Raw genomic sequence first — 14484 nt, forward strand, 5'->3', positions numbered from 1 at the left:
TTGTACATACTCTCCTCCACACAGGTTTCACTGGAGTTGCCACCTTTTAAAAGACAAAGCCAAGTCATGTTTCAATGATTCTAGGACACCTGTCTCAATGAGCAGAAATCAGAGTGTTCTTAAGTTTCAAGTAGACTGGCTTTTGGAAGGCAACTCATTTGACTCCTATGAGTTTGTGGTCACAGTGGCAAAGGATTCTAGAAAAGCCAAAGCCTCAAAGATTCTACTCATGAACCCTGGACATGGACATCTGTGAGTTGCCAGTCAAGTTGTTACAATTTTTTTTTTGATGCATAACCTTAAATGTCTAGTGTAAGTTGATGTATACTTACATTGTAGTTTAAGTGGGGTAGGGGTGGGGATGAGAGTGCTCTCCTCCTCCCACAATTTTGCAAATTGAGATAACTTAACCAACAGTGGATAATTTCATAATAAATTTTACATAAAAGTTAAAGCAAAGATTAGATCTGAGCTCTGTGTATTTAAGAACATAAGAGGTGCATAGGTGCATACGTTCTCTTTTTTGATGTGATTTTGCTTTTTGGAGCGTCATGGTAGCTTTTGTTGATTAAAGATTAGACAGAACTACAGATGGAAGCAATGTTGGGTGTAGGCGTGAGCAGGGATGGTGCAACAGAGATGTTTCCGTCTTCCCTAGGTGTGGCCTGGGTTCCATTCCCAAACCTGGCATCACATGTGGGTTCAGCTCTGTTGTTGTTTCTTGTCCTTACCCTGAAGTTTTTTTTCCTGTTCTCCAATTTTCTTCCCTTCACATGAGCCAACACGAAGAATGCGGCAGTAGACAAAGAGCGAATCAATGAAAAGCCCCACTGTTACATTCCAATTTACTTATTGGGTTATTAGGTTATCTTTTTTATTTATTTATTTTTTTATTTATGTTATTTCCTTAGGTTGTCTACTGATTGCCTTCAGTGTGACAAGGGTATTGTGAATCCCACTGCACCTCTCGTCATTATGGGCCTATGCTCGTCATGCCCCTCAAACAATACCAACATAACTTACGAGTGGTATATTTATCACGTTCAACTTGGTGGCTCTGACCCGCCCGAGAGGGAGGAAGAATGTTTTAGTGAGTCAATAACCAATCCAATGATTAACTCTGTTCTTCATGGTACAGTAACGCCGCTGACCTCAAAACCTACTTTTTACCCTCTAAGAGGGTCAAGACCAACCAGTAAGCCATTAACCTACAAGAGCACTGCTGCTACAAGATCACCGCCAAAAAGATTTGGTCGTGGTCGTATCTGTATAGATCCTAATTTCTATGGACCTTTCCCTGCCACTGAAACAACCAGACGGCCCACTTTGGGTGTAGGAATTGGCACTGGTAGCAGTGCTGGCCTAAGCACTGGAAAGGGACTTGGAACAGGAAGTGGTGTTACAACAAACTCAACTAACGATGTTGGAGGTGATAACGATGACAAATATGACAATGATGAAGTTGATGATTTATATATTCCAACATATATTCCACCATCTGGAAAGCTTTCAGGAAGTTTTATCAGTTTCAAGAAAAACTCGATGAGACTTTTGGAAAAGCACACAACTACAGGCCTCAGGAGTAAAAATTTTGTTGTTCTCGGTGGCTATTTTCCACCAGGTCATATGTACATGGTGACTCTCAAGGTGAATGATCGTGACACCGGTCAGAAAGGATTAGCGTCTATCTACTTCAACACTAGTAAGACTCCAGAGTGCGAAACATGCGTTGTAACACCTTCCATTGGAGAAGCTTTGGAGACCGCGTTCCAGCTGACTTGTTCTGAAAAATCTTCCAAGGTGAGGAAATTAAGTTCTTTTATTTGCATGATAGGCTCCACTGGTGGGCGAAGCGAAATAAATCCTGTGCAGTGATTGGCTGGCCGAGCTGGCCTCTTGAAAGGATTTGTTTCAGGGTTTGGGTCACAGATGGGCTCATTGACTGAGAGCAATTAACCCCTTATACCCTAACATTAGTATCTACATTCTCCTTAATCTTCTCCATAAATTTCTTTGGGTACTGACAAGGAGAATTCGTTTAACAATCAAAGCTTTAAAGCTTCCTGGGTTGATTTAATCTCATGATCTTGATGATTGATTCAGCGACTTTACTGTTGGGAGAAATTAGATGCTGATCACTCCTAGGGGTTAGACGTTAATCGATGGCAGGTTCATTTTACAGTGGATGTTGGAAGACAAAATCAAGATCTAAGTGAGTGTTTGTCTAATTAAGAGTCTCCACATACATGTAGCATTGGGTGCACTTCATAAAGGTTTACTTGCGTCCAATTTCTTTGATTAGGCGTGGCCTATAAGTTACCGTATCAGCTATACTGTCGATGGCCTTAGTAACGAGGAAGGGGAGAGAATCCTGGTGTACTCCAGCTACAAATCAGAGATTCAGTTTGTTTTACCTCCTGGACTGGAAGCCTTTAATCACACAGGTTAGTAGTTCAACTGGTATAAATCACGGATTAGGTGTAGTTGATGTTGTAAATTGGCCACCCTGAAGAGTTTCTGAAGATGACATTTGTATCGTTAGCCCCCTATCCCAGTAAGTCCAACAGTTAATAATTTTGTTGGTTACCCAGCTAGATTCTAGTCCACCAGTCGGTTTGTTCATTTGTGTGCTCGTTTGTGCGTTAGGTATTTAGTTATTCCTTTTTGTTCTTTAAAAATTAGCATAGATATTGCAACGAAGAAATTGAAGTACTGACTGTCCTAAATAACGTTATTTTCTCGTTGTAGTTAAAATCCATGTGACGATAGCCAGCGATGAAGTACAGCGGAATTTTTTACCCGCGCAAGTGAGGGTGTTGCCTCTGAACATGTCAGAGAATGTTTCTATAGAAGAAGTTTTGTGAGTATACGTTTTCTTGCTTTTCTCTTCAGACAAACCTTCAAGCATGGTTAGATTAAAAAAAATGGCAACCTCTCATTAGCTTAGGAGGGATTTAAGGATTTTCACTATTTTAATGATTTTAAGTCCTTACTGGTGACTTTTTTTAAAATACGTGTTGTTTTAGTTTTTCTGTCAAAAGTTATCACGTAAAAAAGAAACTATTTTGGACAATTTGAATAAGGAGATTCCAAATTATTCTCACTTGCACTAAGGTGTTCATTTTTAAGAGATTTTTTAATCGGAAGGTGGAACCCATAAATATTAGTCTTTGGCCTGATTTTACAGGTTCAATAAGACAGATGGGAGGCTCTTGTCTCTGTTAGGTGACACAGGAGATGATCAAGGCATCCGACAATTCATAACAGCTTTGGCTAATTCCCTGAACAGGTAAATCGCGAGGTATATAATCCATTGTAGCGTGTGGTCGGCCGTGGGACGATGATCCCTTAAAGCGCTGTCGTTGGTCACAGTGCCTGCATCACTCGGATTCCTTAGCGTCCTTGTGGTATTTACTTCCAGTTCTAGTGAGTTTGTAGATCTGTGATATCGCATGTTTCAAGCAGAGACGCAACGAAAGAGCTTCAATCGTTGTTTTGTTTTGTTTATTTCTTCGATCGTTCTTTTTTGCGTATGGTTTTTTTTTTCTGTGACACTGGCACAAGGACAAGAGAATATTAACCGTTGATATTCTCTTGACAAGGATAATTTTTCAAACAATAAAGGGCCGGCTTCTTTAGTTCGTGATAATTTTCTATATTCTTGTGACCTTAATATTTGATTCTGTATTGATACTGTTTGGAGAAATTACATGCGTATTACTTCTAAGGGAAAAAGGGTGAACAGCATTGACTTCCATGGGTTAATTTTTAGAATTGTGCAAGATGTGAAATGAGAATAACTGAAGTATTTGTACCTTAACTTTTCCAGGCTTGGATCTGTTAAAAATGTGAGCTCTAGATATAAAATGAGGACGGATATCAGAGAAAAGCTATTGCAACGCCTCTTGAATATCACCGGGAGTGACAAGGTAAGCAAAGAACAATGAAGAGGAAGAAAAATTTTTGGAATCCTTAAAAGAGAAAGTACGGAAATTTAATTTTTTGGTGATGAAAAAAATACCTTGAACTGCAACTCAATACAGATATAAATGAAGGACATTTCGTAGTGACTTACTTCATCTTCATGTTATTGTTTGAGTGTGGAATCACTGTATACTAACAGTATGAGTTTTAACAAGGGTGCACCATCATTTTACCGTACGCCTAAGTGTTTGCTTTTCCCTACTATTTGGTGATTAGCATCTCAATCAAGTAAAACTTCCAGGTTTCCTTGTAGGAAGCAGTTCCCTTTCTCAGTCACAGGCACCAAAGAATGTTGAGTGAGGCTGCTTCACACAGCTTGCCGCCTAAAAATATTGCACGCACGAGAATAGACGTAAAATGGTTTTTCGCCGCTTGAACACGTGATTGGCGTAAAGAATAGAAATTGCGATTTATCCCCAAAAAGTTTCCAACACGTAAAGGTTATTATTTCAATCCGCTCTCTCTCACGATCCTCATCATTTTGGCTGTTGTTGTTGTTGTTGTTTTTTTTTTTTAGAATTCAGCCTTTCAGACAAGTCTAGCTCTACAGATGCTGACAGCAAGACCAGAAGAGGTAATCATCAGTGTGCTAACATGGGTAGCGTTCCCTTGCAAGTTTAGTATTAATTTAATAAAGATGAAATGAATATTACAGGGGTGACACGTAACTAATTCATACCCCGCAAAACATGTTTAGTTGAAGCGTGGTTAACTTTAACAAAAATTAGAAACAGAACTGATATATTGAATTTCCTATAGGTTTGAAGTAGTCACGAACTTGTATTTTCAATGTGCTCAGTTCGAAGTCGAATATCTTCGGTGTAAGCACCTTTTATATATATTTAAAAAAAAAACAAAAAACAAAACTAATTGAAACAGTTTTTAGCAAAACGGCTTCAGAATATGTTTAAGCTTTTGTGAGAATGGTTGATTTCGAGAAATGATGTACGCAAAAAGGAAAGACTCTGTGACATTCAAAGTTCTGATATCCTTTGTTCAAAACAATGAATTTTCAATCTTCCTTTGCTATTGAGCGAAAGAACATGGCTATACCTCTTTAGACCTCCTGGAACTCCCAACATCACACTTGTGAAACCCCTACATTAGCCTCTCTTTCAAAAAAAAAACCCCAGGAACTGCATTCAATTGAGGAGTTCTTTTTTTACGCCCACTCATGCACAGCTCACGGAGACCAGTGTGAAATTCACCTCGTTACTGCTGCAGCATCTGAGTGATATGATGCAGTCGGCTCACCAAAAGATGCGCGGTAGAAGGATCGAAGGCAGATTTGTCCTTAGCGAAGAACTCATCAAGGCAATAACAAGAGTAACATCGGACCTGATTGAAGCATCGTCACTACTAATTCTCAGGTATGCTGGAGCCAGTGAAAATTAAAGGTAAAAGCAAAGTGCCCGAAGCGCGGGAAAACGCGGGTGACCAAGTGGCGGTTGGTTTTAGTTTTGTATCTGATTGATTGAGAAAGTGGCGCGAGCTTTCTGGACCAATCACAGAACAAAGTGAAGCAACAATAATGCAATACTGCATGACCTTCGACACATTTTTTTTTTCTTTTTGCTCTCAGACACTTTATTTACTCTTTTACCTAGAACTAAAAGACCGCATATCAAAAAAGAGATTAGAGATGATTTCCTACTAATGGCAACTGAAGCGGCAGAGAAACTTGTCAAGGTACGTTATTGGCTCTTGTACTCGTTCGGTGTGCTCACATTCCAAGTGGCATACCGCTATACCGAGATGTTTTCATTCGACGGAGTCTTATTGGAAACATCTTATTTTGTTCGATTTCGCATGGGTACTCAGATTTGTTCTCCGCACCACCTTTATGACACGACAAATATTGTCATTCGTGGTGGAAACGTCGTAGTGATCACAAAATTAAAGTATACTGATCTAATAATGTTGTCATTTCCTAGGCTAGGTTGTCCGTGCAAGTTCTTGGGGAGAAGCCTCTTTTACTAAACTCGCCCAAAATCCGCGTCAATGCAAGTCAGATAGCTTCCATTGATAATACAATCTTCTCTCACGCTGCTGTCAAATTCCACGTGCCTGTGAATCTCGAAAAACATCTCGGAGGTGCATCGGCTGCTGCCGGAGGGAGCTGTTATGGGGCTGTGATGACTGTGTACAAAGAAAATCCCTTTTATAGTGAAATGGTAAGATCCTTCAAGTATGGTTTCAAAGTGAGAGACGCTCTCGTATGATGGCAAGTGTGATGGATTGCCTGGGCACTAGCCATGCCCAGACCTAACTGTTTTTATGAGGGGGAGGGGGTGTGAGGAGGTAGGGGGGGAAGGGATGAGAGAAAGGGAAGGGGGGGGTAAGGTACTGAATTCTCACAGTGACTCGCTTTATCAAGGAATATGAATGAACTTGGGCTGATTGAAATGGAAACCAGATGAAATACTGGGATTTAGCCAGCACTGGAGAAGCATCTCCGCTGAACAAAAGAAATGCTATTCGCCTCTAGCTACTGAAACCGGAGAAAGCAGGATGGAGTAGGCCAGTTCTTTCAGTAGACATCAGTGTTCCTATTTATATTCTAAACTATCGTTCGTGAAAGAAATTTTCGATTAAATTTCGAAAGAAATTTTGCTTTTATACGCTATGTGTTTGCTTTAGGAAATACGCGCCGTTTTTCCCTCCACTTACTTTGAGTTGTCATTGGCCATTATGTTGTTCACTTTTTTTTTGATTGACTATTGTCATCACCTTGCTACTACCATCACGTCATTCAGTCGAAAGGCGCTTAACATGAGATATATTCATTTCGTTGTAGCATCACTCACAAGTTGGCAGCCTCAGCCTTACTGACTGCAATGGAGAGGACATCGAAGTGAGAAACCTTAGTCGTGGCATTGACATCTTTATGCCTCATGAACTTAACAAGGTAAAGTGGTCAATTTACTTTCATTTTTTTGTGTTTCGTTTTTGTTTTAAAACCTTTCTCTCTTAAATTTATTGAAAAGTTTCGTCCTAAAGAAGCGGAATTCAGTCGGGTAGACTCCCAATTTTGGGAAGTTTTTGCGTTGTCTGGAAGGGCCCTTATCCCATCTTCTTTAAATTTGCATTTCCCGCGACCTAAAATCATAAAATGGTCGCCATAAAAAAAATATGTATGTAAACATTATACTATAAAAATTAAGTAATAAAAGTTACGGCTTGCAACATGACTGCCAACGCAGTTCGCTAGATTCGCGACTTTCGCTGCAAATTTAGTCGCCGAATTTTTTCTCTCTCGTCACGATGGGTGGAGAAATGGCTAATCGTCTGTTTGCTCGCTGATGTTTAAACATCAAGACCAAATTTTTGCAAATGTTTGAACAATGGTGAGACGTCTTTAAACTTAAGTTTAAGTATGATGGACTGACGAACTGACTATCTCTTTGCTTGTTTATTGTCAGACCACGCAACGCATGGAAAAATTTACTCTGCGATGGAAGCATGAAAATATTCATGTCATAAACGAAACCAAAAAGATGTCTAACCAGGTGTTACATGTTCATCTTGAACCACTTTCCAAGCTGCCAGCTGGATTTGCAGTCAAACTGATTGTCAGGTATTGATTAATTGAAGCTAGGAGGGAGGAGGGGTGTGGTAGTAGAAAAGGGAATACGAATGGACACCGCCATAAATGGCGCGCTAAGATCGGTTATTTGTCGCGTGGAGCCTGGGACTAAAACTAATCATTATCTCACTATCTCTCTCTCAAGCCCTCTCCCTAAGATCGAAGTTCTGGATAAGGTATTGGTTAGCTAGAAACTTTGATGGGAAGAAATAAGTAGTTGTTTTTTGACATCATGGGCAAAGCAATAACGAATAACTAACAACTTGGCAAATATCGAGCTATAACACGTATTCATAGATCTTTATGGCAAAGTGACCTTTTGTTGATTGCCTTACCTTTGCAGCACAGCTGAACCTGGTTCATCTGTACGAGATCAAAACGAACTCACCGCTTCAATTTCAGGGGAAGGCGGCGTGAACATGAACATACGTCATGACCAGTTTAAAAACGGTAACTGGCCTCCTGTTTCACTAACTATGGAATTCCGTATTAAAATGAAAAGATAAGAGCAAGAATGCTGATAACAACAACGTTGTTGGCCAATCAAGCAGAGTGAAAGAAAAACCACGCAATCCTGGGTTACTTTTTACACTTAATAAAGAATTGCTTTTAATTGCTTTGGGTGACTTTTTTGGGAATTTTTTCGTCCTAAAACGCAGGAAACATTAATTGATTGTGAAAAAGTTAAGTGGAAAATGGTGCGGTTTTTGTTATTGTTTTTGTAGTTGTTTCTCTTATTGTTGTTGTTATAGTTTCTGTTGTTGTTATTAAATCATTCCTCTTTACTTCAGGTTCAGAATCTGTGTATGTGAGGGTTGTCATGGAAGACAGAGCATACTATCGGATTAGATCGGTAAGTGTTATCGGAGTCTTGTGCACCAAATGGATAAGTACTGCAGGGCAACGTAATATTGTTTACATCTGCCTCTTCTCGCATCCGCCTAAAACTAATTCCTTGTTATTAGAAAGATAAGTATTTCACATTGGAGAACTTTATATTTCAGATTTTTAATATGTAGTTAAGTTAAGCAATTCTGTTTGATAGCAGTTCTGCAACAAAGATAGATAATTAATACTATAGCGATCTTCGCAGTAATGAACACTACCTAAGCAGTTTTGAAAATAAGGCTTGAAAAAAAAATTCAGGCCTGTATGGGATTTGAACCCATGACCTTTGCGATACCGGTGTAGCGCTCTACCAACCGAGCGAACTTCTTCACGGGGTAAGGAGAGGCATTGTTTATGTTGTCGAACCATCTTGGCAAAGATCAGGACTCAGTTTGTGTTGACTTGATTAAAGTAATTTTTTCCGGACAGGCTTACTGAGGAAGTAAAACGAAGAAAGGGAGGTTAGTTTCTATAGAAACTGTGGTGCCGAGTTGGTGGGAGAGTGGCCACCGTAAAGAGTATCAAAGCTGAAGTTCGAGCGTAAGTCCTTCGTCAGAGCGAATGACGAAGGGCTAACGCTCTGACGAAGGGCTAACGCCCTGACGAAGGGCTAACGCGCTGACGAAGGGCTAACGCTCTTACTCTGTTTTACAGAGGAGGCAACTCTTTTTAAATGTAACAAAATTAATGTCTTTTTTGTGGACGCAGATAAATAAGGGCCACAGTTTCACTTACCTATTGAGTGTTCACTGGATGGGTTGTTTCTACTGGAACAAGATGGTGAAAGAGTGGTCCACTGAAGGCTGCAGAGTGATAGATCTTAACACACCGCAAATGTTTCACTGCAGGTTAGCTTTCTTTTGTTTTAACCCATTGTACTCTTATGTAGGTATACATATTCTCCATAGAGCGTAGTAAAGTTAAGGCCTCGAAATTCCGAATTACTTTAGACACTCAAGGTTGGTCTACCCAACAGGAATACACTGAAGCTACCATTATGTTGATTTTCATTCTGTTTCTATGCTTTGCTGTCCTGCACAGATGTAACCATCTTACTGCGTTCAGTGGAGCATTTTTGTATCCACCAAACTCACTGACAGTAAAAGATCTGACAGATCCAGTCAGGTGAGTTTAATCTCTCTCGATGATCTCTCTGCAGCCGTTGTTTGGTCACATCACGAATCACACTTTCTTTCCCACGTGGGTTGTGTGTTACGTGATGAGAGCATACAACGGTTGAAAAGACGACGAATTCCATGTTCGTGTTCGTGCCCTGCGTCGTAGACGTGGTGGCATAATTTCTAGCGTGCTGAACTCTGGCTCGCAAGGTCCGGGGGTTTAAGACCTGGCCGGGTCATTTTGTTGCGTTCTTGGGAAAGACGCTTCTCCCTCACAGTGCCTCTCTGTACCTACAGTTATAGGAGTTGAACGGATTGCGGCAAAGTGTTAGGAAAGTCTGACTGGATGTTTGGGGTAATCCTTTGATGGACTTGGAGATTGAGTCAATAAAAGTGCTCGTACAATGCGCACAAAATGAATTCCCCTCTGACTGTGTTCGATATTAGCTTGAATCTAGAGGAGTGAGTGTTACCTACAGCTGATGTCGCATTTATGTGTTGACAAAGTGATCCTACCATGGGTTCTTTCCTCTGTATTATTATGTATTTATTCATTTTATTGTTGTTGTACAGGTTGAAGCGGTCTCCATTGGCGTTAGTTCTCGTAGTCGTCATCTTATTGCTGTACTTATTTCTTATTGGTTTTTGCATACGAGCGGACAAGCACGACAACAAGAAGGCACAGGCTGTGTATATCACGGAAAATACCAGTGGGAATAATCCTAAAGCGCCAGCCATCACTGAAAGGTGATTTACTTTATTTAAATCGTCTGCATGACTACCTTTGTTTCCAAAAAAACGGAAAAAACACGATTAAAGTAACAATAAACCAAAAGGAACAAGGATGTTCAAGGATGGAGAAGATTAGAGCGTATTGGAAATCACATTCGTCAAAGGCTTAACCACCGCAACCTCAGCGGGCTCTTTCGGCCAGCGGTCACAGTCGCAATTGCAGGCTCACGTGGACCATTGAAACTCCGTTTACAGCCTGCATTTTTGAGTTCCCGAGTTTAACTATTAACATTATCTTTTCAGGTTTCAGATAACTCTGCAGACAGGTCATTGGTTTGGGTCTGGAACATCTGCTAATGTAAGTCATAACAATGTGTGAAGGTTTTTGGACGATCGCGAAACTCCTTAGTTCTGGACGATTGCTTATCGGACTGTTTACTGCCAACGAGAACAAAGAAGCAAGAGAATGGGAACTCAGAGAAAACCCTTAACCGGCACGAAGCGCGAGAAATACAAATTTATCTGCTTGATATCTGATTGGAGGGGACATAAGATTTTGTAACCAATCACGCAGCGCAATTAATCGTAAGGTAGCCAATCAAGAGTGTCTCCAGCGCTTGAGATTTCCTTTTGGTGATCTACAGTTAAAGCCATGTTAGTGTCTCTTTTTTTTTCTGTTAGCTTTTACGCGATGAAGGAGATTTTCTTTTCACTTTTCTATTGTCATTGTATTTTGAGGAATATTATAAGTCACTGATTGAAACTCTAAAACTAGAAGGTAATTGAGCATCATTTGCTCTGGCGAGAGAATCATACCTTCCTTTCTTTTCACTGAAAATAAAGGAAAGTACGATTCCAGGCTTGTTATGCTTTTAGAGCAGTATAACCTTGTTGCCTTGGAAAGACTCGGACAGATGGATTTTTTTTTCCATCCCCAACTAATTTGATCATCTCCCTTTTGTCTTTTCTTTCCATTTAGGTTTTCCTTATACTTTATGGCGATAACTGCGTATCAGATCCGATTGAGTTGAAGTCCGATAGAGACCATCCTCTGTTTGAAAGAAGTTCCTGCGATGTTTTTGTCGTGAGGTAAACCTTTACACCCTAACATCAGTATGCATATTCTCCATACTGTTCTCTATACATTTCTTAAGGTGCTGGCAAGGAGAATTTGTTTGACAATCAAGAGCAGTTCGTGATCATTTTCTTTACTCTCATGACCTTAATGTGTGTTTCAGGGGTGATGTTCAAATTAATAGTCACTCTAAGGGATCAAAGGGTTGATGTCAACAGAACAGTTCACGCTGTTTTAGTATTTATACCCTAACAGTGCACGCAAGGTCGAATATATGACTTAAACTTTCGGAGACAGTCTGTAAGGTTTCGAGATTGTCCATGGCTCTTGTTAGGGTTCGTGCGGGTAATGGAAAACTTGAACAGTCTTTGAAATTCACAATATTATCTAGTCAGCGCTGGAGAGCTCACCGAGCAAAGCAACGCACGAAATGACCGTTTCCCATTATTTCTAAAGGCATTTTCTTAATCGTTGGTCATGTTAAACACGGTAAAGTCGTGGTAGTAGGAAGTAATGGTATGATTTAAGTTGGAGAGCGTTCGAAACCTGTCCTATGACTTTAACAAAGCTCAAAACATTTTTCCATCATTTTAGTTTTCCCGGAAGGAAATTTAGGGACATTTGTAAAATTCACATTTGGCACGACAACTCGGGAGATGATCCAAGCTGGTTCTTAGAACAAGTTATTATCAAGGATGTCAACCGAGGAGATACAAGGTACATCTAACTTATTTACAGAGAGCGATCTGATGTTTTCTTTGTAAGACTATTGAAGATAGGGGCTGGGTTCCTCTTAGGCACGTTTTTTATCACTAGAAGTGCTTTACAGGCTTGGCTGGTCATTAGCTTTTGCGATCTCTCTTAATAAGTGACTTGCTCTTAGCCGAGTCGGGAGGTAATACCACTTGGCTTCCGACTAGTATCTGGGAGGTTCACATTCGCATCCCGTCCAAGCCTGAATTTTCAGGCTTCTTTCTGAAAATTTTTGTTACTTGCAGCTATGATATGTTTGCGAGTATAATATCCATACTTCCATTCATCCACAGGCCAACATATAATTTATTTCAACTACTTGTGATCGATTTACTCTCCAAAAGAAAATAAAACAGTCGTCAAATGCGCACGATTTCATGTTACTCGGCTATATCATGGCTGAATATGTGTTGATGGTCATTGTAGCCTCCCCATACTCGTGAAATATTAATAAAAGATTTCGCCAATAAACGTACCTTTTGCACTTGTTCCTTGGCCTAAAGGGTTTTCAACTGTAACAGATGGCTCGCTGTTGACGAGGCTGATGGAAAGGTATGTGCTTTACTTTGTCATAATTTCATATGCATAAAGACGTGCGAGGCAAAAAGTATTATAATTTGGTACCATTCACCATTTATCGTCTGTGGGGGAGGAGCGGGGGGGGGGGTCACATCGTTCTCAGGGGAAGCAGATGGGGGATCAGTGGTAGCCTTCATAGAGTTTAAACGGGGGAAATATAGAAAATTGGCTACCAATTAACTCTTTAAATCCCAAGATCTGATTGTTCATTCTCCCCTCTAGCTGCTACACATTTCCTTGTAAATCAGTTGTGAGAATTTAGTGTTAGATCAAGATAACAACTTCTACCTGATAAGTTGGAGTTTTCTCAATACCTGTTTGCAGGGCAATATATGGATATTATAGGGAGAAGTTCCGTGTTGATCACTTCTGGGAGTTAAAGGGTTAACTGCCAATGTAGGGAGAATCATAAGAATACTACAGAGCCTTACAGGGGGGGGGGGGGGCTAGGTGAATTTAATCGTGACACAACTGAAATCCTCTGACCCCGGGCGATAAAGAATTTTCGGTCTTTTAGTTCAGTGCAGCGACTTTCTGGTAAAGAAAAATATATTTAGTTTGTTACTGCACCGTGTTAATAGTGATAATTTCTGCTTCTAAATATGAACAAAACATGAATTTGCTAGCAAATAGATTTGTTGTACTGACTTCAATAATTTTTTTTCTAAGGTTGAGTGTGAGTTTAAGGAAACGACGAACCACTTAAACAGTTTTAAAAAGGTAAGTTTCTTTTAAATGAGCTTATTAGTACAGCAACAAAAGGAAAAGGAATGGAGAATCAAAATGGATATAAATTAAAGCCGCAATCGCTTGCAATTTTCTCTCAATTTGTACACCTGGGATATGTTTAATTTGACCCCGCTGGAAGACCTTGTTTCTCGACAGGTAGAGAAATAAGGCGGATTTCGCATTTTATCACCTTCATTAAGACCCCTTTTCGCAAATAGTTCAACGCATAATTTTATTATTTTTCTCTTCTCAGTGCTTCTTTGAACTCAGCGCGAAGAGCATCTCGGACTATCATCTCTGGTTTTCTTTGTTTGGACGGCCATCTTATAGCAGGTTTTCACGCGCGCAGGTAAAATGAGACAAAAAAAACTAATGTTTATATCCCAGATCTTAAAGTTAGAACCTTTTTAGTACACTGTAACAAGCAGAACCACTTGAAATTACCTTCTCAGTACCAGGGAAAAGATCACTCGCTGTGATTACAGACAGACTTCTAGGTCAGAATCCCTCAGTGATGTGAAGTAAACAGCACCATGTGACCGCCCTGCTTGTTACGTTACTTCAATGGGGTGGCATCCCGGACAGCCAGTGAGAACTCGAAGTAACAACAAGGAAATTCTCTGAGGCGCGAAAAAACAGCAGTAATCAAGTCGTGATTGGCTTTAGTTTTCCGTCTGAATGATTGAGTTTTTGGTGAGAATGTTTTAGATCAATGACAGAAATGAGAAAAGCAAAGCCGGTGCAATCCCGGTTTACCTTCGATTGAAAAATTTTCGATTCAGAAATCCAGGATTGCTTTGGTCTTGCTTTACTTTGCTCTACTTTGATTGGTCTTAAAAATTAAAAAACACGCAGAGTTGCTCAACCAATCAGATTCACAGCTAAAACCTTTCGCGACTTGGTCAGCGGCCTTTTCCTGCGCTTCTTTTAGTTAGTTTGTTTTTAATTTGAGTCCTCATTGGCTTTTTGTGATGTTTGCATTTATGTGATTGACAATGGTTATGAATCTGGTTTAGGTTTTACGACACTCAGTCAAAAGG

General features: G+C 40.1%; 1 protein-coding gene across 1 annotated transcript in view; it reads left to right on the forward strand.

The window, feature by feature from the left end:
• Positions 1–14484, forward strand: part of LOC113672321 (polycystin-1-related protein) — a 55421-nt gene that overhangs the window by 12348 nt on the left and 28589 nt on the right. Inside the window, exons 13-35 of the mRNA XM_027188596.2 lie at positions 25–252; positions 912–1800; positions 2303–2444; positions 2749–2860; positions 3188–3289; positions 3830–3929; positions 4502–4558; positions 5167–5354; positions 5592–5673; positions 5919–6158; positions 6782–6892; positions 7407–7561; positions 7914–8020; positions 8362–8423; positions 9167–9306; positions 9500–9583; positions 10150–10323; positions 10612–10666; positions 11288–11397; positions 11978–12100; positions 12640–12688; positions 13385–13435; positions 13698–13793. Of these exons, the coding sequence (XP_027044397.2) occupies positions 25–252; positions 912–1800; positions 2303–2444; positions 2749–2860; positions 3188–3289; positions 3830–3929; positions 4502–4558; positions 5167–5354; positions 5592–5673; positions 5919–6158; positions 6782–6892; positions 7407–7561; positions 7914–8020; positions 8362–8423; positions 9167–9306; positions 9500–9583; positions 10150–10323; positions 10612–10666; positions 11288–11397; positions 11978–12100; positions 12640–12688; positions 13385–13435; positions 13698–13793 (3457 nt within the window). The remainder of the gene's footprint in view (positions 1–24; positions 253–911; positions 1801–2302; positions 2445–2748; positions 2861–3187; positions 3290–3829; positions 3930–4501; positions 4559–5166; positions 5355–5591; positions 5674–5918; positions 6159–6781; positions 6893–7406; positions 7562–7913; positions 8021–8361; positions 8424–9166; positions 9307–9499; positions 9584–10149; positions 10324–10611; positions 10667–11287; positions 11398–11977; positions 12101–12639; positions 12689–13384; positions 13436–13697; positions 13794–14484) is intronic.

This window comes from Pocillopora damicornis, chromosome 9 (genome assembly GCF_964200805.1).
Source record: "Pocillopora damicornis chromosome 9, jaPocDami1.2, whole genome shotgun sequence".
Classification (NCBI taxonomy): Eukaryota; Metazoa; Cnidaria; class Anthozoa; order Scleractinia; family Pocilloporidae; genus Pocillopora; species Pocillopora damicornis.